Below are 24880 nucleotides of genomic sequence, written 5' to 3' on the forward strand. Positions count from 1 at the left end.
TTACAGCCTTGCAGACGAAGGGTTCACGTAGTAAGTCCTCACTTAATGTGGCCGTAGGTTCTGTGAGGTTCAGGGGAGGGGTGTGGGAGGAAATCACTTTTACCACAGGCCAATCGATATAAACATCAACAATACAATGGAACGGTGTTTCTCCGAGGAGCCCTGTGCGTCCTCCACAAAGCAAATTGGACTTTGTGACATTTGATGGTTTTCTGGGCGGGGCCAAAGAGCACAGAGCTGATTGAATTAAGAGAAGAGGGATGCGTGTGCCCTTCTGCCAGCCACAGGTTTGAGATGTTGCATAGTCCTGAGGAAGATGGGAGTTGGAGGGCCGTTTAAAATCCTTTGTTTATTTAATGTATTTGTCTTTGAGAGGCGCCTTTTCTGCTGTGAGCGAAGGTTTCCACTTGAGAGTTCTGGTACATGCGTGCGCAGTCCTGACTCAGAGCCGTGAGACAGAATATGTGCTGTTCCTGGGGGCCTGCGGGGACCCCAGCACCCCCGACACACCAGTTCACCCCTCTCTTTAGTCATCGAGTGGGAGGGTCATTTCTTTCTCCGGGTGTTCTACAGTGGGGTCACCCTCTCTTTGCATGGCCTCAGCAGAGCTTTCGGGCAGGACCTCATGGTCAGGCACATCCAGGAGAGACTTGGTTCGGCACCGGCCACCCCTGGTCTTCAGAAGGTCTTTGTAAACAGCTGGGGATGCCATGCCCCTTCTCCCTCTCTTCCCCTGGCTCAGTGCGGCCTCACAGGACAGGTGGCCGTGAGTTGGGCGATGGCAGGCCGGTCGCCACGCGGCCAGCTGAGGTCTTGTCACTCACAGCGCAACCCCTTTCGGCTGGGTGGAGACAAAGCCCTGTGGCGGCGAGTTCTGGGCGGCCCCCGCCGAGGTCCTTCATTCTCCTGGTCTTTCGGGAATCCCTTTGGCCGACTGACCCTTCCAACTGCGCCATGCCCCAGGACCTGCCCTGGGCTCTCCTCCTTGCCAGTGGCACAGGTGACCCTGCTTCACAGAGGTCTGTCACATGCGCCGGTGGCTTCCATGCTTTTCCAATGGATGCAAGTGGCATTTCTTGTTTGTATCGTTTCCAGGATACAAACCCTGCTTTTGTGTGTAACTCAAGTGTTTCCTGCCTGAACCACAAAGGAAAACACTCCCGCACGGAGATGGGAAGAGCGCTTTGCAGCTGGGTTTGCGGAGGAGGTGTGGGCGCCCTGGTGGACCCGGCAGGGCTAACCAGGGCCTCGGACTCCGGACCGCTGACCGCCGTTGTCAGGCTTCCATCTGTCTGGTGATGTGGGGAGAGGGCAGGCAGCGTCTGCTGACGATGCAGGCCAAGAGGTGAAGCCGGGGGTGATTCTCAGGGAGCAAGGGAGGGGACAGGGCTTTGGCCCAGCCTCTGCCTTCCGGCTGGATGGGATCAGCATTTTGGGGGACCCCCAGGAGGCTTGCAGCCCCCGCCTGGGCCCTGCTTACTGGGGCATGGTCCTGGCATTCTCCTCTGCCTGTTGGAGACCATTCTTCCCCGGGTCATGCCAGGCCTCACCTTCCAAGCTGGGCTCTAGAACTCTCCTCCTGTTTGCCTTGCCTGATTTTGCAGCCTCGTTCTGCAGTGCTGGGCCTCAGCTTCCTGCTACATAAGAGACAGGAGGTGAGGTCGGGGTTCCCACAGCTGTCAAGCCCCAGACCTGTCTCCCTGAAGGCCCAGGGTGGGCTCCGGACCCTGAACGTTACGTGTGCCTTGTTGCTTGGGGTCCTTAAGCAACAGGTGCCCCAGAGGCAGTTTCCTGGGTGCTGCTTAGAAAAGCCCCCCCTTTTTTCCTGCAAAGGATGTTGGTGTCAGGTTTGCCCATGGCAGCCACATGTGATTCAGACTCTCAGAGCATTTTGTTCCTGTGATCGTCTGAATAATTTATTTACCCGCAGCATCCCCACCGCCTTTCCCATCCATTCTCTGCTCATTAGTGTCTGCGCCCAGAGCGGGGCTGGGGCTGCAGGAGTGAGGAACAGGGCCCCACCCCCGTGCTGTGAGGCGGGGCAGGCAGGCAGCACTGAGCCTAGGGACAGGAGGTTTGGGTGATGACGGGGGGACCTCAGCCACCATCTGCCAAGATGCCCTCTGTGGGAGCTGTCACCAGGGGTGGTTGAGCGGTGGTTAAGGGGCGGGGGCTGTGGGGTGGGCTGAAGGCCGCGGCCTGCCGTCCCCTAAGCAGCAGCTCCCACGGTGAAGGCAGAAGGAGCACTCACTTGGGACGAAGAGTGGAGGTGACATATTCCCCATGAGACAGGTGGCATTCGGCAGGTTGCACCGACTTACTTCACTTTGCCTGTTCTACATGTGCTTCCTCAGTCAGGCAGGTGCGATTCTCCCAGGCCCCTGAGGCTCCTTTGCAGAGCAGTTGGGATACATAGATGCTGTGGTCAGAGTCTCCGAGGCATCATGTGGTGGCACAGCCACGGAGGGGAGTGGCAGGTGCTGGCACCACCCCACCTCTGCCCTGAACTGCGACACCTGCTGTGTCACAGGGGCTTAAGTCCACCTGTGGGAGGAAGGAGAAGACTGGGGACCATGAGGTTCCCTCGGAGGGAACGCCCATCCTTATCCACCAGGATCCCTCCCCTCCACCCTGGCCCAGCTGGCCTGTCTGGAGTGCCCACCTCTATTCCCCGGCACCCAGGCACTGAGCCCTGGACACAGCCCTAGAGAGCTCGTCCTTGCCTCTCTGTCCACAGTCCCATCAGTGGAGAAGCAGGGCCTTGTCTGTTCCTTCCAGCCTTTGCTTCCCTGTCCAGTCACCGGCCCAGGACCCCAGTTCCTCAGGCCCCGAAAGAAGCTGGGAACCACCAGCCCTGTGGCCCCTCAATATCACGATGTCTGAGTGGAGCGTGTTGCTAAGAGCGCGGTTTCCACAGGCGTGGCATCTGCAGGGCAGCTCTGGACCCCAGGGTCCACTTTGAGCCTGGGAGCACTTCTCAGAGGGAAGACAGCCAGGTAGGGGCGTCTCCACACAACACACCTCCTTTCTTCTCTCACATCCTCTTGGGCTTGTTCTAGCATCTCTCCAACAGGATGGGGGTGTTGGCCTGTCCCCCCTTGGGGAATTCCTGAAGCTGCCAGGCCCCCGCTTTCCTGTCCCGCTGGTTGTTAATGGGACATCAGTGGGTTGCTGGTGGTGAGACTCCTGGGCACACCCCGAGGTTGAGGACTGTGGGCCGCTCTCTCCTTCCCGCTGCTCTGTCTCTCTGGTGGTGGAGAACTGACGAGAGATGGAAAAGCGACTTTGTGAACGCACCAAAAGGTGGTGCGCGACCTGCCTCTAGCTGCCTCGTGGGCCCTCCTTCCCGGTGTTTGGTAAGACCAGCAGCTCTCAAACCTCACTGGCCACCGGAATCAACCAGAAATTTTCACAAAATTCAGGTTATTTTCTGCCCCTGGCGATTCGGGTTTGTGTAGGAGGGCCGGCTGTGCTCAGTTTGGACACAGATGTGTTAAACAGCAACACTTTTCCTGTACTGCTGTTTTCTGCAAGGCCACGTGTAACCAAGCAGCCCCGTAATAACGGCTAATACGGAGTGAGCGCTCACTCTCCCAGGCACCGCTCTAAATCTAGCCACTCATTTAATCCTCGCTGTGTCCCGTTGTGCCGACGCTGTCATTGTCTCCCAGAGGAGGAGTGGGGCACAGAAAGGTTGCCCACAGGGACACAGAGAGCAAGTGCGTGGGCCAGAACTGTTTCAGGCAGCCCAACCTATGTGTGCACCCCTTACCCCTGCGCCCCTCGCCTCTCTGCTGTGCCGCGCGCCCCGGGTAACTGCTTCAGTGTCCAGTTGCTCTCTGGGTAGATTGTTTTTAAAAAGACAATGGTCAGTATTTCCGACTTCTCGTGGTCCTAGAGCTACACCTATATCAGAGTATCTCTGATGGAATAAAACTCAAAGACAGTTAGATCTTCCGTCCCAGGATGGAAAGCCTGCCCCAAGGAGGTAAGAGGCTGGGCACTGGGCAGGAGAAGTTGGGACTCTGCCTGAGAGAGCTCTGAAGGGATGCTTGTTGATGCAGCTGAGCAGAGAAGTCATAGAGTGGCCCTGGCGTCTGCCTGTGCCCACCAGCCGTGCCCTGCAGCTCGGCCACGTCCAGCCTTCTGTCTTCTTGCTGGCGGTTGTGGGCGTGCATTTGGAGAGCATGCACTTTGGTGTTGGTTCTTAGATCCCTGTCTTCACACGCATCGGCTCATTCCACAATGCTGGTGTCCATCTAGGGTCCCGGGCCTCGGGAATGTGGGGGAACAAAACGAGGCCTGCCCTGAAAGAGACAGCAGTCCCCTGGAGAAGATGCATATAATACGAGCAATTCCACTGCAGAGTGGGGGTGCTCTGTCCACCAGGCACTCTGGACACCGGACGTTGGTTCCAGCCGCGCTGACACAGAGGCTCAGCTACACTTACGGAAACCGGAGGGAACGCAGTGTGTCGTGAAATAAAGCCACACTGGTCCCGCTTTGCCTCCTGTGGGCCAGTCAGCTTGACTGAGGTGACCCAGGTGGGATGGTGGAAGTAAGAGCAGGTGAGGCAGGTTTGGAGAAGGGAGGGAAAGGCCTGTCTTAGTAAAGGCCAGGCGGCCATTTCCCTGTGGCCCAGACGCTAGGGGAGAGCCACGACCAGGCAAGGTAACCCGGTAACTCTGGAGCAGGGAGGCAGGTGTGGGTGCCACCCTGGTCCATCTGGTGGGGCGTTTGAATGGTGGCAGAGGCTGGGGCGCCCCGGGGACCTCTTAGAACCAAAGGTCTGAGGGCAGGGCCTGGCCTGCCTTGTTTTTAGCTCCCGCCCCAGTACCTAGCCCGCGTCCAGCATGCAGCGGGCATTCGACACGTGCTTGGCGACTGGACGTGTGGGAGAGACTGTAGTCGTCTCTGTGGAGTAATCGCACGTCCAGAGAGGCAGCTGTGGAGGAAGGCTACAGAGCATCGCAGAGAGTGGGCCGGCCGGGGTGGCGTCTGCGGGACCGTCGGCTCTAGCGTTCTGCCTGGCACGAGGAAACGGCATATTTGTTGAACGGAAACGAATGCTACAATTCTAGGGAGAAGAAAAGCATCTTAATCCTCACCCATTTATCTTTGTTGTCATCCATTCTTAGTCAAGTTTCTCCTGGATGCTTGAAGCGATGACTGTCCCTTGCCCTGCCAACACCTGCCTGTTCTGAACAACCTTGTCTTTAGTTTGAGACCCAGTTTTCCCTCCACCAAGCTGTAATGCTCGCCCACTGCCACTAGAGGGCTAAGGCTTTGCACAACCAGGAGGAGGCCTGCAGTTCAAAGGTCTGAGAACGTGGGAGGGAAGGCAGGCGCCAGTCCCGCCAGCCAGCTTTCTTCAAGAGCTGCTTCAGCCACCTGCACATCTGAGTTTCTGGCGCAGGAGAGATGCAAACGCGCGGTGCTCGCTGGTGCGGGCAGTGGCTGAGGTCTCTGGGTGGCTGGGGGGAATGGGGCCACGTAAGGGGCTGCCCCACCGCATGGAGCAGGGAACAGCGGGAAACTGCGCTGTTTCATTGCGGTCAGGGCTTCTTTTATTAGAAAGGAGCGGGAATACCCAGAAGGGCGTGAGGTCTTTACCAAGAAACATGCCGGTGTTTTGCTCTCTCCATCCCCCTCCATCCTTTTCCGTCTCTCACCACCTCTCCCTCGGCCTCTCCTGGGCAGCTTTTGTTCCTCCCTCCCGTCCTCTCTCCTGGGTTGCCTTTCCGGGTTTTGCCTTGTTTGGCGTGTGGTCATAGCTGGGTGTTGCTGTGGGTACTCAGGTCTCCAAAGGTGGCAGAGTGTAGAGTGTTTCAACCTGCTCTGAAGCCAGCGCTGCGCACTCACCTGTACTTATGCCTGGGACCTGTCCTCTGTCTCCAGGGCGTGCGTTCCCGGGTCTAGAGGGCAGTGAGGTCCAGGCTCCTATCCAGCCGACATTGTAGCACAGGGAGCAATCCCAGTCTGGAAGGCTCTGCTATGGCCGCGTGTGGCCTTGTGGCCCTGGTGGCCAGTGGATGCTGACATCTACTGTAGCTTAACAATTTAAAGAAAAGCACATCCAAAATCCAGTTCATGTCTGCCATTCCCCACCCCCACCCCCAAATGGAGGACTTTGTGTTACAGCATATTCTCTTCCCCACCATCTTTCCCGAGAGTAAATAAGGACTGAGCAGGCCAACAGGCAGGAAGCAATGGGAAGATGCAAAAGAGAAGCATGGACCATGTATAATTCATAAAGCACATAATCTCTTGCCCTTGGCAATGTACAGGATATTTTTGGCTCTATGTGGGGTAGCCTTTTAGGGAAACTGGTTGTATTTAATTCTATTCCTATTTGTTGAGCACCTGTTTGTCAGTCCCTGTGTTGGGACTTACAGGGAATATAAAGACTAAGATGAAGGTCCAGTCCTCAAGGATCTTAGATGTCCAAGGTCATAACTGTAACGTAAGGCAGCAGAGGTCTGGGATGGAGGCTCAAATCAAGGTCACATCTGATGGGGGCATCATGGAGAGGTGACATTTATCTGGGCCTGAGCGTTTCGACAGATGGAGAGGAGGAGGAAGATGGGGGGGATGGGTTTGCATGGTTGGGATGCATTTGGGAAAACTCTTATTCAGTAGTCTGGCCTGACTTGTCCATGGGGTATGAACTTTGACTAGAGAGTGTCTGACCACCCCTTGCCTGGGCCTGGGGACCAGGGGTTGGCAGAAGTTGGCTCCGTGGTTACTGGCAGGGACTTGGTTCTGTGTGGCCAAGGCTGCTGCAGGAAGCTCTCACCCAAAACTGAATGTTAGGAAAGAACCAAAGCGGTGAGTTGGGTCAGAATCCCAAGGAGAAGGTAAAGCTCCGAAACTTGGCAGAACTTAAAAAAAAAAACCCAAAAAACAGTTGTCCAGCCATGAAAACACTTGAAGGAACCTTAATGCATGTTGCTAGGTGGAGGAAGCCAAGTGGAAATGTCTATACACTGTATGATTCCAACTCCGTGACATTCTAGAAAAGGCAAATCTATGGAGACATAAAAAGACCAGTGGCTGCCAGGGTTTGGGGGGAGCGGGGGATGAACAGGGAGAGCACAGAGGATTTTTAGGGCAGAGGACTATCCCTGGAACCTGTGCCTATGCTACCTTGGTAGGAAGAGTGACTTTGCAGATGCGATTGAGTGAAGGCCACGGAGATGGGGGATTATCGGGGTGGACCCAAAGTAACCACAAAGGTCCTCTCCGGAGGGAAGCAGGCAGGATGGCGTCAGAGCGGGAGCTGTGAGGGCGGAAGCAGAGGCCAGCCTGGCACGCTTTTCCACAGGATTGAAGCGTCCTTGGGCTCCAACCAAGCAGGGAGGGAGGCGAATCCTATACAAACGTCCAAGGAGTTGCACAAGCTACCCAATTTGGTTTTAAATACTTGGAATTAGGTCTCTGGAGACCAGCATGCAAATTTATGTAGAATTGTATGCAAATAAGCACCGGAGCCAAGTGGCCTGGCCCTAGTCCCTTCCTCAGAACAGCGGCCCTGATCCTGCTACCCTCGTGGTTAGCTCTGCTTTGGGCTCTGGGGTTGTCGTGTTGGCAAAACATGGCCTGGGAGGCCCGGGGAAGGAAAGACTGCTCCAATTCCAACAGCGACAGCAACGAAAATTCTGTTAGCAAATTGGCAGGCCGTTGGCAAACTGCTTGCTATTCACACGAGGCTTTGGAGGCCTCATGAACTCTCTCCTTCGAAGTAAGAGGTTAGGAAAAGATTGGTCAGGACCCAGCTCCTGGGAAGACGGTCGAGGAGAAGGCTGCTCAGCTGTCTGGTGGACCCTGTGGGTGCTGTCTCCCGACCTCAGGCTGGGCCGCCCCCCCGCCTGGGTGAAGGTCAGGGCACCCTGGGCAAAGGCGAGGAGGAAGGTGGGGAGCCCCTGTGTTCAGCAGACACCAGCTTGTCGGGGTCTTTCTGTGCAAGTCCTCAGTTTTCCCAAGCGCTTGTTCAGACAGTGGTGGGCAGGAGAGAAAAAGAGAAGGGGGGAGGGGAGGAACATAAAGGTAGAGACCAGGAGCACACTCAAGTGCGTACACACACACACACACACACACACACACACACACACACGGCAGAACTGATAAACTCGGGCGGGCGCCATGGACAGCCGCCTCCGTGCTGCAGTTTATTTGGTTGGAAGTAGTGAGTTTGGAGTGACAACTAGAAAAGCAGGGATGTTTAAAAAAATGTAATAGTAAAAACTCCTCGGCCCTGGTTGTACAAACCCCATCCACACAGAAGGGGCAGGACTTCGAAGCAAGCCCACGGAGCAGAATCAATCTGGGGCACCCGCCGGTGGGGCCTGGCTGCAGCGTGCTGCCTGTCCCTGGGGAAGACGGTGTAGAGCCCTTAGGCTTCTGCTCGCCTAAACCTGCCTGGCGGGTGGTGAGAGGGCGAAGGCGGTGGACACTGGCAGAAGGAGAACTCTCCAGAAGTGTCCTTGTCCCCTGATGGTGAGGCCTGACTCCGGGAAGGGAGAACATTTCGTGCCAGCCTGCTTGAGTGCCCAGCCCGGTTTTGATAGCAAAAATAAATTTTTGATGAGGCTACGTTTTTCTTCTAAATCATCTTTGGCTAATCACGTTTCAAACTGGGAGGACCTTACCCTTACAAGTGGCTGCAGTTTGTTAGGCACCTCATCTACATTGCACGTTTTCTCCCTTAAATTATGGGTCCGCGTCGTCTCAGCCGGTATTTTACACGAGGAGCAATTGGATTTTAGGCACTTCTACATTTTTATCGATCACGTTTACACACTTCTTCATGAAGGCCCCTGTTGAAGAAAATGAAAGACGGTCATCTCTCTTCAGCTTTCACCCTGTGACAGGTGGAGCTGTGTGAACTCGACATAAACCCCCAGGTACTTCGCTTTCCCACCGCCCTGCAGGTCGGGTGGACTCCGCCGCTCGCTGCCAGGACGGGTATCCGTTCTGAACAAAGCCAGGCTGCCGTGCTCCAGCCCGTTTCCTTTTCGAAGCTAAGCTGAAGATGTGCCATTGCTTTTGGCTAATTTGGACGCATGACTCCTTGCAGTAGGTCTTCATTTTATGTATATTTTTGTCCTCGCCCGAGGACGTTTTCACTTGTTTTTTTAGAGGGAGAGAGGAAGGGAGAGACAGAAACATCGATGTGAGAGAAGCAGCATCGATTTGTTGCCTTTGCACACACCCAGACCAGGGAGCTGTGCCGGGACCAGGGATGAACCCACAGCCTAGGCATGTGCCCCGACTGGGAATTGAACCCGCAACCCTTCAGTCACAGGACAGCGCTCCAACCACTGAGCCACACCGGCCAGGACTGTTAGGTACTTTTAATAACAAGGATCTTCCGTATGCTGATGGTGGTGTTTTTTTCTTGTTGCACTTGGTCGTAAACTAGGAGCAGCCTCCATACACACGTGTTTCGGCCATTGTCTGAAGCCTAGTTCTAAAATGTCTATTGGTTATACCCGGTAACTGCATACAGCAGGCCTCTTCCTCGTGTTTCTTAGGGAGCCCTTTGCAAGTACTTCATCCTGGAGAACTCATTAGGAAGCCGCATTGTCCACAGCCGGGTATTCCACAGCAGCATCACTGAGATCTAAAAAACAAGCAAGCAAACAAACAAATCCTTTGCTGAGCAACTAGGCAACTAGTAACTAGCAGTGCTTGCTTGGAAATTTTTCCAGGCCACATAGTTTCCTTCTCTCCGGCATAGACTGTTGAGGACTCAACCATGATCTGTTCACGTGCTGGAATGTCTCCCAGGGTATTTCTTTACTTAACTTTTAGGAAAGGCAGTGCGGCCTAACATTCTGGTCTCTTGCAGCTCTTGTGTCAGTGAGGGTCCCAGGAGAAGACAGATGGCACACTCTGAGGAGGTAATTAAGGAGAGTTTCACGAATGGACCGATTGATGACAAAGAAGAGGCAGGATGGAGCAATCAGCAGGGACAGTGAAGCACCAGGACCTACCAGAAGGGGGCGCTGTCACCAGCCTGGGTCTGAAGGGGCAAGGGGAGAGAGCAAGGGGAGTCCCCGAACTTCCTGAGAGGTGTAGGGGTGGGGTGTCCCCTGACAGGAGCTGTGGCCTCGGGTGGAGGAGCAGAGATGCTGCCCAGCCACAGTCCAATAGAGAGGGGAGTAAGTAAGCTGCTAGGACCCTGCAGCCCTCTGCTGGTGCTTCCGATTGGCCTAACAACATGGAAAGCCAGAGGGCAAGGAGACGGGTGGGTGGTGGGGAAGCATGGGGAGGGATCTGGAGGGGTCGATGGAGACTTTCTAGCACAGCTCACCTCTGGACAGAAGGAAAGTGGACGTGCAGGCAGGAGGGAGGAGCCCGGTTCGATTCATTGATTTTCACAAATCATTGTCAATGTTGCTGTGGGCACACGGGACCTCCAAGCTGCAGAGGGCCACCGCTAATGAGCAGCTCGAGTCACCTGGGGTCTAGGTCTTCGCTGAGGAACCTGACCTCCAGGTCCCTGTGCCCCAGTTGTCAGAGGCCTGCTTGGGAGACACATCAGTGGGAGACCACCGGAAGCACATTGGAAACCAGGACGCACAGTCTCATCCAGCCTCCCAGAGAGATCGTTCTCATGGGGTCGCAGCTCCGCGCTGCGTTCTCGGCAATTACGAGGGTGGCTGCGGTAAAAGCCTCACGCCTGTCGCTGTGTCTGCTGTGCAGCGTGCGTGTGCACTGTGCTGGAGTTAAAACCAGTGCAAAAAGTGCGTTTCTGACGTGAGTGCCGGGGGCAGTTTGTTTCCCCCCCCCCCCCACCCCCACCACGAGAGGCTAGCGGGCTTCCTTTGTGACAACTTTGAGAACTACGCAACTGGTCTCTCTTCGCCCGTTAGCTTCTGGGCAACTTAGATCCCAGATTTCCAGCCAACTAATTTGGCTCTTTGGGTCTTTGTGTGTCTGTGTGTGTGTGTTTCCCCCTCTAAATTTTTACATTTTGTGTAGGTTTGAATTTCGTTCCTGCATCTAATTTTTGTGTTCAAGTATCTTTCACTATTGTATGTGCTTCTAGTATACCACCTGAAATAACTTTTCTGGAAGGTAGAGCATTCTCACACACTCCTGAATGTGGGAAAATTCAGTTGGTTAATTAGTGGCTCTGGAGGCTAGTGGCCTGAGTGGAGGTTCTGAGTCCCGGGACGTGTGGGGAAGACATGTGACTCAGGGAGCTGCGCCCCGCACGCTGGCTTGCCCCAGGTGCCATCTTGGGTGCGGAAGCAATTTGTCGTTAGGCACACACCTTCCCACCTAGGGAGGCCTGTCTGCTAGATGACCTGGGCGGGTATTTGTGATCCACCCAGGAAGTTATTTATGAAAGTATTTTGAGAAGTTTAAAATGTTTCACATTTTTTTCCTGTGCTCATTTAGCATTTTTTGCAAACACTAGGCCACAGATATAAAGATGGGTAAACTCACTCATTCATTCATTCTTGCAGCAGATACTTATTGAGCAACTAGTGTGTACTCGGCCCTGACCCCGGGGGCTAGGGATGGGGCAATAACCAAAACAAAGTGTCTCCTCTCTTAGAGCATCACATCCTATAATCCCCGGGACACTCATAACCTAGTGGATCCTTTGTGTCTTAGAGGCAAGGAAGGAGTCCTTAACTAAAACTTCAAAAAGTATAAACTGTAAGGCAACAATGGATTGATTTCCATTCAGTGAAGGATGCCACAGACACAAGTTAATTAACAGGCGGCAGATGAGAGAAGGTATTCCGTGTGTCTAAAACTAAAGGAGGGCGCACATCTACGACGTACCGGCAACAAGTGGAAATCCAAAAGAAAAAAGTAGTGATCCCACAGAAAATGGGCAGAGCGGCTAAGCAGACAACCTAACAGAAAGGAACCCCCAAAGACTAACCGTCATATGGAGAAAGGCTCTGCCTGGAGAAATACAAGTTAAAACAACAAAAAGATTACTTAAAACCCGTTAGGGTATAAAACCTAGAGCTGGAAGCTGCCAAGTGCTGGCGGGGTGGTTGGGATGCAGCTGGGGAGTACTTAGTTCAATTTAAAAAACCATCAACAACGGGGCCCAGCAGTTCCATTCCTAGGTATAAATCCCAAAGAACCTGGCACACCAGTCCCTACGGGGACATGCGAGGGGATTTTGTAGCATTGCTTGAGGGACACAGGTCTAATCAGTCTCTGTCTCTCATTGGAGAGACCAAATGCAGTGGCTACACTTGACCACACTGCCGGGTGCAAACAGTAAGAAAGAGAACGAGACACAAGTTAGGCCCGTTAAAGTATGTGCACACAAATAGATACGTTCTTTGTAAGAGCTCAGTAAAGAAAGGTACACGTGAAACGTAAACCAATGATCCTCTAGGGCGGAGGGAAAGGGCGAATAGGATAAGAGGAAATGAACGAAAGCAGGACTAAGAGAGGGCCTCGCCCAGATCCATGGCGTTCACGCGCCAGGAACCAGGGAGTAGGGTTAATTTGCCCTCGGCCCCTGAGAACCTCAAAAAGAACAAAAAGCAGCTCACCACAACCAACTTGTACAATTTTAAGTCCTGGCCCAGAGCTGGGAGTCCTGCCTCCCTTTTTATACACGGTGCCTTCAGTCTGATTGAGGAATTCACAGGCACACTCAGAGCAATCAATGCCTTCTTCATAGGCTGCTATTCCCTGAGGCTGTTGCTTTTTCAGAGTTAATGCAAGAGAATGAGGTTCGAGGAAAGGAAGACTTCATTCAAAACTATTGTAACAGGGGAGAGAGATCAGACTCAATTCTGAGTACAGGGACACACAGGGATTTGTAGCCATGGAGCAGGGGGGAGGGGTTGGCGGGGGGAAAATTATTAAGGGGAGCCCTCCAGGGCAGGGGATTCTTCCGGGAGTGACTCCATAGGATTCCTGCTGGAGGCAGGCCTGGTGACCAGATACCAGGGGTGGGGATTCTCCCTAAACCAACTTGGCAGGATTCTCGCTAACACGGGACTCTGCCAGGGTGGACACGGAAGCCCAAGGCAGAAACGTAGTTGAGGTTTGGTCGAGGACAGAGTCTTTGTCACCAGTGAAGGCCAGAGCCTTGGCTGCCTTGCTTTTTGTGGCGTCTCCTCCAGCTCCTACCACGGGCCTGGGAAATGGGAGAATGAATAATGATGGTTTTTCCAGGAAGATACTTTGGGGTGTGGGAGCCCCCACACCCCATGCACGTCCACACTCTCTCTCAGACCTGCACGTGCACTCCTCCAAAGCTTGGCCGGGCTGGCCGAGGGGCGCAGCAGGCCTGGAAACTAGCAGAGCCACTTGCTTGCCCAGAGGAGCTGGGGACACCATGACCAGGAGGAGTAGTTCCAAGAGCCTAGGGGATGCTGAAGGCCAAGCAAGACCCAGGGGGCATGTAGAGGGTCACTTAACCATGTGGGCCAGAAATTGCTCCTGAAGTCTCCTGTTTGGGAATGCCAGAGCAAGCATGAGTCTGGTGGGGGACGGTGGAGTCTGGGGCTGGAACGGTTACCGGAATAGCAGGCTCTGAGTTTCAGGCTTGCTTGAAGTGGCCTGTGGTGGTGCTGGGCGGGCTGGATGAGTCAGAGGCCGGGTGGAGCAGGGGGCTGTGGCTGCCCAACTGGGACCAGGGAGGCACCAGAATGCTGCAGGCTGCTGCCCCCACCTCTCCTCCCTCACTGCTCATATCCTTCAGAGAGGCTGCTCCCACGTCCCCCACGGGTCGGCAGAGTGTGTGGGCCTTCTCCTTGGCCCCTCTGCTCTGGATTTTACCGTGACCAGGACGGCCGCCAGCTGGAGCCTGGGACACTCTGCCGAGCGTCAGCAAGAGCCAGCTGGCTGGGCCTGCCCCATCTCCCGCTCTCTTGGCTTCTGTCCCAGAAGTGCCTGGCTCTGGGGTGTCATTGTTTGCTGTTAACTAGACGGGACCAGGGAAGCAATGTTGGAACCAGCTAGGTCTTCAAATTCTGGCAGAGACACCGGTGCATAAGCCATGCCCTGTGTTTCCCAATTTGTTCTCACACCCGGGTCTGGGACCCATCCTGAGGCAGCTGGTCCCAGCCTCCTTCCCAGCATCCACTGCTCCGCCTCCCACCTGGACAGGACGGGCGCTGCTTTCACACGCCGGTGCTGCCCCTGGCTCCTACCCCATCCCCTTGCCCCACTTCCCCGCTGAAGTGCCTGGTTCCCCTGGCTTGTGTGAAGCCGATGACTGTGCTGAAGGCCAGGGAGGGAGGAGAGTCATGAGGCCAGGCAGGTGGGGCCCAAAAGTCTGCATGGGGCAACTAACTGCAGCGATGAAAGTGATCATACGGATTGAGACTGACATTGTGCCCAGGCTTTGTGGGTGTTGTTTTATTTAGTCCTCATTGCAGGGAGACGAGAAGCCTTGGTTTGACCCCTGACCCCAGAGCAGTGATCCTGGGGAAGTCATTTAACTTCCTTTGGCCTCCGTTCTTTCATCTCTAAAGTGGGGGCAGTAATAGCACCTGCCTCACAGGTGATGGAAGGATCAAATAGTAAAAAGCCTGGGCAGCGTGGAGCCCAGAGCCCGGCACAGTGAGCGTGTAGCAAATGGTAACAGTTGTTAGAACCATCTCATTATAGCGCTTGACACGTTGTAACATAGTGATCCATTTATGTGCCTGTCTCCCACTCCCGACCAGGAAGCCGATGGGGCCAGGAGCTGTACCTTGCGGACTTTGGTCTCTGCAGGGCTGACCCAGGGGCCATATGTAAAGGACGCTCACTGAGTGACCGTCAAGCAGTGAGCGGTTGCCACATGTGGGTGGGGACACTGAAAGCCTGTGTCCCCATCGTGTACCTTCCCGGTTCCATCACCAGGAAGCACTGTGAAGGACCTGCTTTCTCACGGAGCTCGAAGGCATAAGCTACTCTTGTGGGCTTTCCTTCCTTTACCCCTTCCTCTAGGTCAGGAGCTGAGGGAGTCAGCGGTCACCTGTTCTCCAACTGGCTCGGCAGCTTGGAATCCCCCGGGACCTCTCCCCCCGAGTCAGTCCAGACCCACCTCCCAGCACTTACAAGGGGACACGGGCACAGGTCAGGACTGGGGTACAGGGGTGTCTCCAGCCACAGCCACGATGTGGACGCTTGACTTTCCTCCCTGGGTGCCCGTTCTCTTCAGGGAGCTGATATGGGGTGCACCAACAGTGGGGGGTTCTACAGCCACCCAGAGACTTACTTTCAGTTGGCTGGATCAAAATATGGTGCCTTGTCTTTATAATTGGGTAGACACTAGGCCGAAGGGCTGCTGACGCCGGCCTCGAGGGAGCTAGGGTGGCGAGCTTGGGTCTCTGCCCCCCGTCCTGCTCGCTTCGTGTTTATGCCAGGCTGGAGGTGAGTGTGGACGCTGAGGACGTCATGCCCGCTAGGATTTGTAGTTGGGAGACAGATCATGTCTCAGCAGACTGAACCCGCGGACCAGAATGAATAGGGAGGAATTCAAGAGATAAGTCTGTTTCTGCACTTAGGCCCCCAAACCAAACATGGTGCGTGCAGTATGAGGTGAGTCGAGTGCATGCAAAAAACCCCAAGGCTATCAGGCAATGCAAGGCCAGTGTGAAGCCAGGGGTATGATGTGGTCCCCAAACCAATGCTATCAGGTTGCATTAACAGAGGCAAAGGTCACAGAGCAGAGGAGGTGACTGACACTTTTACTCTCCGTTCTAGCTGGCCTCCCCTTGAACATGGCGTTTCGTTCTGGCAGTGCCGTTTTAGTGCAGACATTTACCGGGAAGGTCAGTGCAGGACTATGAGGATGACAAGGCGACTGAGCACCGCTTTACAGAAACCTGGGTTGGAGGGAGCCGGGCCCCTGGCAGCGGGCAGCCCTCACGGGGCGCCTCCGGGAAGGGGGCTCTGTCCTCTAAAGCAGTGCTGTGCACCGGAACCTCCTGCGATGCTGGAAGTGTTTTCCGTCCCTGCTGTTCAGTCGCTGCTAGACAGATGTGGGTTTTGGGCAATTAACATGTGGGAACTGAATTTTTAAATTGAATGTTAACTAATTAAAATTTGAATTGACGTAGCCACATGCGAATACCTTATTGGACAGTGTAGCTCTAGAGGGCCCATGAAAGAATAGACCAGGATTGGCAGCTTTTCTTGGGGTAAAAGACGTGATAGTAACTATTTTGGGCTCTGCCGACCACATGGTGTCTGCAGGAACCGTTCAGCTTGGCCCTTGTAGTGTGGACGTGCGCAGGAACGACGTACGAAAGGATGCATGTGTCTCGGTTCCAATCCAACTCTGTGAAAGCTAGAATTTTAGTGCAATGTGCTTTTTACACAAAATATTATTCTTCTTTTGATTTTTCCCAACTATTTTAAAAGTGTAAACCCCACTCCGCGGCTCACAGGCTGTCCCAGAATGGGCGGCAGCGGGATCTGGCCTTCGGGCTGCCGTTGGCTGACCCCGGCTTAGACAGTGGGCGGCAGCCTCGGGGAGGCCTGTGTATGTCAGATACAGGAAGACAATGATTAATTAGAGGTGGCCAGGAGTGGGATGAGCGTCCTCAGTAAGTGATTAGTTTCTTGTTACCAAAGGGTTCAAGTACAGCCTGGATAATTAGCTACCTGGCAAGGAATGGTATGGAAATGTGGCTATCGGATACAAATTATACCAGCATTTTCTCCTAATTCTGTGGGAGTATTGAAATCCGGATGACATCCGACTGCTTTAAAATTACGCCTGCTTTGCAGAGGGAAACAGGTTGTTTTTGCTCACGGGGCACCTACTCTCAGCCCCGTGTCGCTGGAACAGGGGCGCAGTGGTGGTATGCTGGCTGCATGGCTTAGGCAGCTCTGCCAAAGTGCTCGGAGCCCCCTGGGATGTGCAGTCCGGGGGGGGCGGGTTGCTCTGTCCGTTTACGTGCAGCCCACTGGCCAAATACCACCTTGTTCTGTCACTGAGTCACCCTTCTAGGGACAAGGTGGCTGGGGTAGGGAGCTTCACCTCTCGTTAGTTCTTTCTGCGGACATGCCATGTCTCATTCTGGACCTGGAGAAGGTCACCTCCAGTGTTCTCTCCTCCAGACAAATGGGGAAACCATTGCTCTCTGGGGAGCTCTGAGTCTCCGTCCAGAATGAACTTGACCCAAAAGGCCAAGCTGAGAAGCCTTGACTGTCCAGGAGTTGGTGATCCAGCCCATGGGCAGCCACAGTGGGGTCCTTTCTATGACCGGTAGCTCTGCTCTTGCTCTTCCCCCCCTTTTTCCTGACATCTGTCCGTTTTACTTCCAATCGGTGTCTCTACCAAAATAAACAAGATAAGAAATCAACAGCTTCTTCTTGAGATGAGAGAAGCCGAAAGTGCACTTTTTGTGCCTTTATCCAACGCCCAACCCGCTCTCACCATCATCCGTGTAAAGCACAGAAAGCTTAAGAAACTTTGTTTTGGGGATCTTAAAAATCAAGGTATATCTGACCTGCAACATCGTGTGAGTTTAAGGTGATACATTTTATTGCAACACGGTTGCTACTGTCGCTCTAGCTAACGCCTCTATGCCACCCCATAATCATCGTTTCTTCTAGTGGTGGGAGTAATTAAGATCTACCCTCTTAATTGTTATGATAACACAGTTTTGTGTCTAGAATCACTGTCCTGTGTGTTGGATTTCCAGGACTTATTTATCTACAAGTTGCAAGTAGGAACCCTTAGACCAGATCTCCCCCGTTTCCCGTTTTGGGGATTTTTAAGCAAACACGGAAGTAGATAGAAGAGTGCAATCAACCAAGTGCCCATCACCAGCTCTGAGAGCAACTGACTGCTGGCGGGTCCGCATCATTGACACCTTCTTCCTGCCTCTTGTATTACTTGGAAGCAAATCTCCAGGAAGCTTTTGACACATTGTATTGACTCACCCTTGCACTAATGTCGTCATCCTATGTGTTTCATTTCAGATCATTGCCTTTGACGAGTTAAGAACGGATTTTAAGAGCCCGATAGACCAGTGCAACCCGGTTCATGCGGTAAGTGGAGGGCGCTGGTGGCGGGAAGGGCGGTGTCACCGCAGGGCAGCCAGGGCCTAGGGAGGAGGGCGAGGTTTCAATGAGCAGGATGAGTGAAGGACATTTTCAGCCCTGGCTGCACCTTCACGCCCAGCTCAAGGCTATGGAGCAGAATTGCTGTTCTTGAGGTTGCTGAGGTCTTGGTTTATCCTGCGAGTCGAGTATAGCAGTCCCAAGAACCCAGGTGCGCTGGGGCTGTTGAGTCCCCAAGGCCTGTGTTCTTATCCTCTGCTTGACGTTGCCTCTTTAAGAGACTTGATTTTATAAAACCCAGGCTCCTTGGCATCGCACCCTTTGATTCTCTGAAACGGAGACAAACCTTTTCAAAGTCCACCGTGCAAAGCCGCGTTTTGTCACTGGAACAAACCTCTAAACCCCCCTGAACACGCACTATATGTTGTGTGTGTGTGTGTCGTTTCTGAAGCCCATCGCGTCTCCATTGCCCACCTGTGCTGCCTTGGCTCCGGCAGACCTGGAGGGGCGGCCCGGGGCTCCCTTCCCCCTGGATGTTTCTGTGTTTGGCACCAAGGTTCGCATCTGGCTTGTCAACATCTGCCAGGTGCCCAGGGCTGCTCTAGTCTGGAATTCCAGGGAAGCCGCTTTCCTCCCTCCGTCTGTTTGGGCTCAAATTAGAAAGCGACCCACTTAGAACGCCCAGGTCCCTCTTGAGTGGTCCCAGGGCGAAGGCTGGTGAAGACGTTTGTCCTGCCGCTCAGTTCCGCCATGCACATCCCGCCCTGGGGTGCGGATGATTGGAGGAACCCCGGGGCGTGTCCCGGAGCCCGTTTCCCCTCGCCACGCGCGTTCCTTGGCTCACATGGAACGAAGAGAACCAGGACCAGCACAAGTCCCAAGGAGCCGCCCCGAGAGGTCAGGGCCGGAACAGAGCCTGCACACAGCAGTAGCGGTTCGTGGATGAGAGAATGAATGGCAATCGAAGGGTGAAGCTGTGTAGCATAGAAGAAGGACCTCCACTCCTTCCTGCTCTTATTAAAGCCACGCTTCTGATTAGTTAGTGAACTGACTACGTGGCCCGGGCTCTGGAGACCAGACATCTCACAGAGAGATGGAAACCACCAGGGGAAGCCTCTTGTCTGAGGTTTCAGAACAATCCATAGAAACCTTCAGTGGAAGAATATTAGACACATCTTCCCAGTTCTTATACTGTCATCCCTGGCAGGAAGTTAAATGCCCTGGGTGCCTCATTTAACTCATCTGCAAGCTCTTTAGGGCTGTGAAGCCCCTGACTTGAGTGGCATTTCAGGACCAGGTGGCTTGAAAAAGCTGCCTCCATGGTGGGTGACAACAGCCCCGGAAGAACGTGTGTCACGAGGAGCAGCTGAACGGTGCGATGCGTTTCTGAATGAACGCTCAGGAGGCCGGCTGGTTCTCTGGACTAAGACCCCCTGAAGCTGCAGCTGCTATGGAGCCCTCCCGGGATGTGGGAAGGAGGAAAAATGCTCTGTGTCACTCCTAGTTCCCCTTGTTTACCCCTCCCCCTCCACGCACTGCTGGGCATTCTGTACCACAGGAAGGTGACGAGAGGTGGCCTGTGGGGGCTCCGGCTTGCTGGGGGAGGCTCTCGTGTGTGTCCTGTACCACCGAGTCACACCTGGCATCCCACCCCTTTGCCCATTGCTCTCCACGTAGGCGGCTCTGACGCTGGCTCTGTGTGTGGACACATTGCGTGTGCGCATATGCACGCGTGTGGAGGAGCACGTGGTCTCTTTCTTGACATGTGGGCACTAATTTGTCTTGACCTGGGCTCTTTCCTCTGGGCTTGAAGGGTGCACAGGAATCCCTGTATTTATGCTTCAATTAGGGGAACCAGAGTGTCCCTGCCGCCCGTCTTCTGCAGGCCCCTGAGGAGTCTCACTGCCCTTACCACGTCCGTGGCAACCGAACTGCCTTGGTATTGAAGGAAGCCCGGAGAGGCCCCAGCTGTGCTCACAGTGGCTTCAGAAGCCAAGGAAGTCACTGCAGGAAAGGCGAGGGGCATTTAGTGTGTGGGACGAGCATTCTCACCTGCCCAGCATCTTCCCTCGGCAGTGGGCCAGGCCTGGGAGATGAGCTTGGACGGCTTGAGAAGTCTCAGCCCTCGACTGGAAACGGGGCACGGCTGCTGACTAATGCAGCGGAGAGATCACGTCCTTTAAATATACTCCCTTTAGAGCAATAAAGCCACGGGCAGAGCACGTCTCTGTCCTAGCCACCGATCAGGACAGTTCTGCTCTTTGAGACCCAAGTGGGAAGTCCCCCGGGAAGGCTGGCTGCAGGCTTTAGGATGTCGGTGCCCGGTCAGCAGTCTGAGCACCTTACGGCACCGGGGGGCTGAGAGAGGCTTGGCCTGTAGAGAGAAAGGCAAGACACCTCTGCTGGGCTGAGAGGGAAGCTGGGCCCGCATGGTTTGCTGGGAGAGTGGTTATGAGCAGGTGACTCTGACAAGGTAGATGGAAGAACTCCTGTTAGGAAAAGCTGCCGGTGGGAGCATGCAGGCCGTCTGGCTGGGGGGGGCCTCTGGTGGGTTCCGCCTCCTCTACCGTGGCGCAGTGTGGAGGCTTGTCTCGCTCTAACCCTTGCCCTCCCTTCTTTCTTGTGCATCCTGACAGAGGGAACGGCTGAGGAACATTGAGCGCATCTGTTTCCTTCTGCGCAAGGTCAGTGCAAGAGCGCCGGTCATGTGTGGTCACTCAGTGCAAGTGGCCGGGCAGGCCCAGTGCCTGCTCCCGCCCTGTCACCCCAGGAGAGAAAATGGTGGCGGGGGACGGGGAGGTGAGGGCCAGTAATGGGTGTTTTGAAGCCTCCAGGGACAAAAGAAGCTAATTAAAAGGGGTGGCCATTAATCAAAGTGTCGGGACAGCACTGGACACGTGAAGTGCCCTCTGGGTGGATCAGAGGTCATTCATGTTTGTATAAGGACGGCCGCACTCGTAGCTGACGTCGCCTCACGGCCTGTGCTCCTGTCCGGGCTGGGCTCAGGCCCGCCCCTGCCTGCCTGCCTGACCCGGGGAAGTTTTTTACTGGGTGGTGGGTTTCCTTTGAGGGTTCAGCTCGGCACTTTGATGGGCAGCACTGTTGGGAGTGTCAGCGGGTGGGGTGGGAGTTGTTGTTTCAGGGGCAGCCAAGTGTTCACTCAGAAAGCTGCTCTGAGTGGGTGGGCGGTGGGTCACCTCTGCCCCAAGTGTGTGCGGGAAGCCATGTGTGCACGCGTGTCCATGGGTGTGCATGCAGCTCGAGCTTGGTATTTAGCACAACTCTGCGACGTAGCCCGGGGGCCAGAGAGGCCAGTCTGCCCCTCTCCAGTCAGGAAAGTGTGTTTTTACAGCAAACTCCAGAGAACAGCAACTTGCATTGTCTACAGCCCTGAGCCCGAGGATGCCCCTGCCCCCTGTCCAGCGCAGACGGGCTATGGGACGTGAGGAAGCTGCCTGTCGACTCGAAAGGAGGCTTTTGAGTGTTGTGTGGATAGGAGAGGAGCCAAATGCCAGGCCAACACCGAGAGTAGGGAAGCGATTTTGCAAGTTTTGGAATGTTTTCTGTATTTCTGTAATGATGTCTTTCATTGAGAGAGAGAACTCAACCAAGAAGGTAATACTTTTCTAGCTATTTATTCTCCTTTTAAACTTAGTGTGTTAGAGTTCCATGTCCGGTGCCTCATAGGTGAGGTTCGCTCCAAGAGTGAAAGCACACGCGGATTTCCTAGTGAACACTGAATGAGTAGGAAATAACCCAACAGCATTTGGTACTAAGGGTAATCCACGAATTTGTAGGTTATTTTCCGGGGTGATATCCTGGACACCAGTAACCCACTCCAGCTGTCGCTTCCGTCGTCTCTGGTTTGTTCCTTAAGATTCTAAGGAATGTCACGCTCCAAGTTGCTCTTGTTCCCCCGTGCTGAAGGTACCCTCCTGAGTTCTCTGGCAGAGTGTTAATCCCCACCCGTGACATTTTAGCCGGGCTCATCCTTCCACACAGCTTGATGATTAACTCTGGCCAGCCAGTTAGCAATGGCTTGTGGCTGCCTCTGCCCTTGGACCTTTCAAAGTCAAAGCCAAGGATATCAAAGTACGCAGGCTGTGTGATAATTAGCTTCGTCATTTGCAAATTTGCATGTATTGGGCATATGTTTCTATAAGCGGTAGACTGAGGCACTTTACTGTAGGAAGAGGTGCTGCAAGGGCCTGTTTCCATTTTCCGCCCTTTCCATCCTTTCCACGTACCCGCACTCCTTCTTCTTCACATGCTGCCGCCTCTGCTGCTTCTGTGCAGCCCACTGCGAGTACTGTTCCTTGTGGTGGGAAATGCCACGCGGGAAAGTTCAAGGTCGGTGAAACACTAACTCCAAGACTTGGGGTGTTACAACTGTGTCTGATCACACGGTCCGCAGCCTAACGGCATTCTGACCCCTGCAGGCAGCTGCACTGGGGGGCGAGCACCCCGCGATCATCCTGAAGCTGAAACAAGCCACGTGCCTGAGGCTTTACTTCCTTGTGGCGTCTTCCTCCTGCCCCGCTCCTCTTGCCGTGAGCGCATCCATCTTTTTGCCACTTGGCTGTTAGCTCTTCGCCTCCGTGTCTCTGTGCCCTGGATTCCCAAGGCCATTTCTCATCGACACAGTGTGATTTCTTTCTGAATGTGATCTTAAACTGTTGGTGTTTCTGATGGTCTGGCCATTGACGTCTTGTTTTTTAGCTTGATTTGGTAGTTCTCTGTATTCCCACAGACACGTCGGGGGCATGTGGGTCTGTCTCCTCCCACTGGACGACGACTTTGTTCTGGTCACGTCACCTCTAGTGACATGGGAGGGAGAATAGCCATGGCCTGCCCCTGGTTCTCAATAGATATTTATCCAGTAAGTTCATGGCTGAAGCTAGTTTTCTGGCCCCTCTGTAATCTACATCCTTTTTGGGAACACTGGGATAATCAATAATCTTTATGGCTCATCATGTCAGCAGTGTCCACGACATACATTTTTTAGTACATTTACTTCTTACACAAGTTTGTATTTTACAGTCACACTGAACTGTGTTGTATCCACTGTGGACACAGAGGGTCTCTAACCTACACTTTGTCCGTCCCGTTCCTTTCCGGTGTGTTTCCACCTTCTGCCCTCTTTGTCGTTGGCATTTTACTCTTATTAACATCTCTCTCAGCCGATTCTGGTTCCTGCCACCCAAAAGGTGGTGGCGGGTGGTGGTGGAGTACTTAGGCTTCTGCCCGATTAGGTGCGCACCCCTCAGTGCGACTCTGAAGTGGGGGTCACAAGAATAGCGTGTGCCTCTAGCTCATAAACGCTCAGCATGTGTCAGATGTTGTTTTTATTACTATCCTGACCCTGAGCTGCTGCCTGAAACTCCTTCTAACATCCCTGAGCCCACACTCGGCACTGAAGCAGGCCGGGGTCGTCCTTGGCTGGCGGCATCCCCCTTAGCACCCGCCCCCCAATCTCTTAGGTGCGAGTCGTTTGATAGCAGAGTCACAAGGCAGGACGGCCCAGGCCGCCGGCCTCCTGGCTCTTTCCTTCTGAAGGGGCTTCTGGGTTCAGAGTCCCGGCCGTGAGTGCATGTTGGGGATGGTGGAAGGTTAATGGGTCTAGTCAGCACCACCACCTTCTGGGAAGCGCACCTTCCAAGAAATTTGTTGGAACTAGTCTCCTAAACACCCCAGAATGTGATGCAGCTCAGCAGTTGGCGGTCGTTAAACCACCCCCTCAGCTTTCTCCGGAGAAAGGAAGGGGTTTGCAAAGCGGATCCATTTTTAGCTCTGTAATTATCAGAAAGTGTGTTCTTGGGGTAATTGTCTGAACTGCAGGATTCTTGTATCGACTTGGGCTTATGATTCATTTTTTTTTCATGGCAAGAGCCACTCCTCGCGCTGCTCTCCTCCCCCCGAGCACATCGTGGGCTCCGTGGGTCGCTGTGAAGTGCAGGTCAGAGAGCAGGCGGCACCAGGCAGAACCGAAGATGCTCTCACAGCTGCTTTTGGGCACGCAAAGGGCCCTCGTGGGGAGGAGGCTGACGAGGGCCTGCTGCTGCATCTCCGGGCCTGGTTCCAGGAAATGAACCCAGGTGAAAGCCTGAGACAGGAATGAGAATAAGGAGAAAATTTCTTTAGACGCTGTGGTCATCCAGTGTTTGCATTGGCCGTCCCGGGAAGGTGTGAAATGCGCACCTCCCTTAGGCCAGGTGAGGCAGCCTCACGTCTCGGACGCCGTGCGGTTAGACTGAGCCCGCCCGAGGGGGGGCACCTAGTGGCCTCGTTTGGGATGCCCCTTCTGGCGTGGCAATTCTGTGACTGGCCGTTTCCCGCCCTGACGTCCCCAAGAGCGTGTCCTGTCTCACCGCAGGGTTGTGGACATTGGTGGGCATGAGAAGCTCTAGCGGATGGACCACTCTCCCTCTCTCCACCGAGCGGCACCAGTGGGTTGAGGGAGGCAGAGGAGGCTGAATGGGTGGGGGCTGTGGTGCGTGGGGGTGTTGAGTTCACCTGGGAGGTGTGACCCGGCGGGAGGGGGCAGGCAGGGCAGGTTCAATTCTGGAAAGAACGTGGCGGTGGTCAGGCCACAGACGTTAGTGCTCATGGCCGCCTACACCCCTTCCCTCGAGTGCCTCGGAGGCCCCTCCCTGTCTCAGGGAAGGCGTCACGGTCTGAAGTGAGTTTCAGCTCAGTGGGGTGAAAGCGGCAGTGAACCTCGAGATGTGGGAGCCAGTGAAAATGATCACTCCTCTGGAGTGATTTGTTACGCAGCATTATTATGGCAATGGCTGACCGATACTGTAAACGTGTGCCACTTTCTGAAGGGGGAACATCTTCTCTTTCCCCCCGCAAAAAGCGATTTTGTTCTGTGCCACAG

General features: G+C 54.4%; 1 protein-coding gene across 1 annotated transcript in view; it reads left to right on the forward strand.

Annotated features, from left to right (window-relative positions):
- The window catches only part of CNIH3 (cornichon family AMPA receptor auxiliary protein 3), a gene marked incomplete at its 5' end in the record, with an annotated part of 96691 nt that overhangs the window by 32370 nt on the left and 39441 nt on the right, over nucleotides 1-24880 (forward strand). The window contains 2 exons of the mRNA XM_071219568.1: nucleotides 17920-17988; nucleotides 20637-20684. Coding sequence (XP_071075669.1) covers nucleotides 17920-17988; nucleotides 20637-20684 — 117 coding nt within the window. The remainder of the gene's footprint in view (nucleotides 1-17919; nucleotides 17989-20636; nucleotides 20685-24880) is intronic.

The sequence above is a fragment of the Desmodus rotundus genome, chromosome 10 (genome assembly GCF_022682495.2).
Source record: "Desmodus rotundus isolate HL8 chromosome 10, HLdesRot8A.1, whole genome shotgun sequence".
In the NCBI taxonomy this organism is placed as follows: domain Eukaryota; kingdom Metazoa; phylum Chordata; class Mammalia; order Chiroptera; family Phyllostomidae; genus Desmodus; species Desmodus rotundus.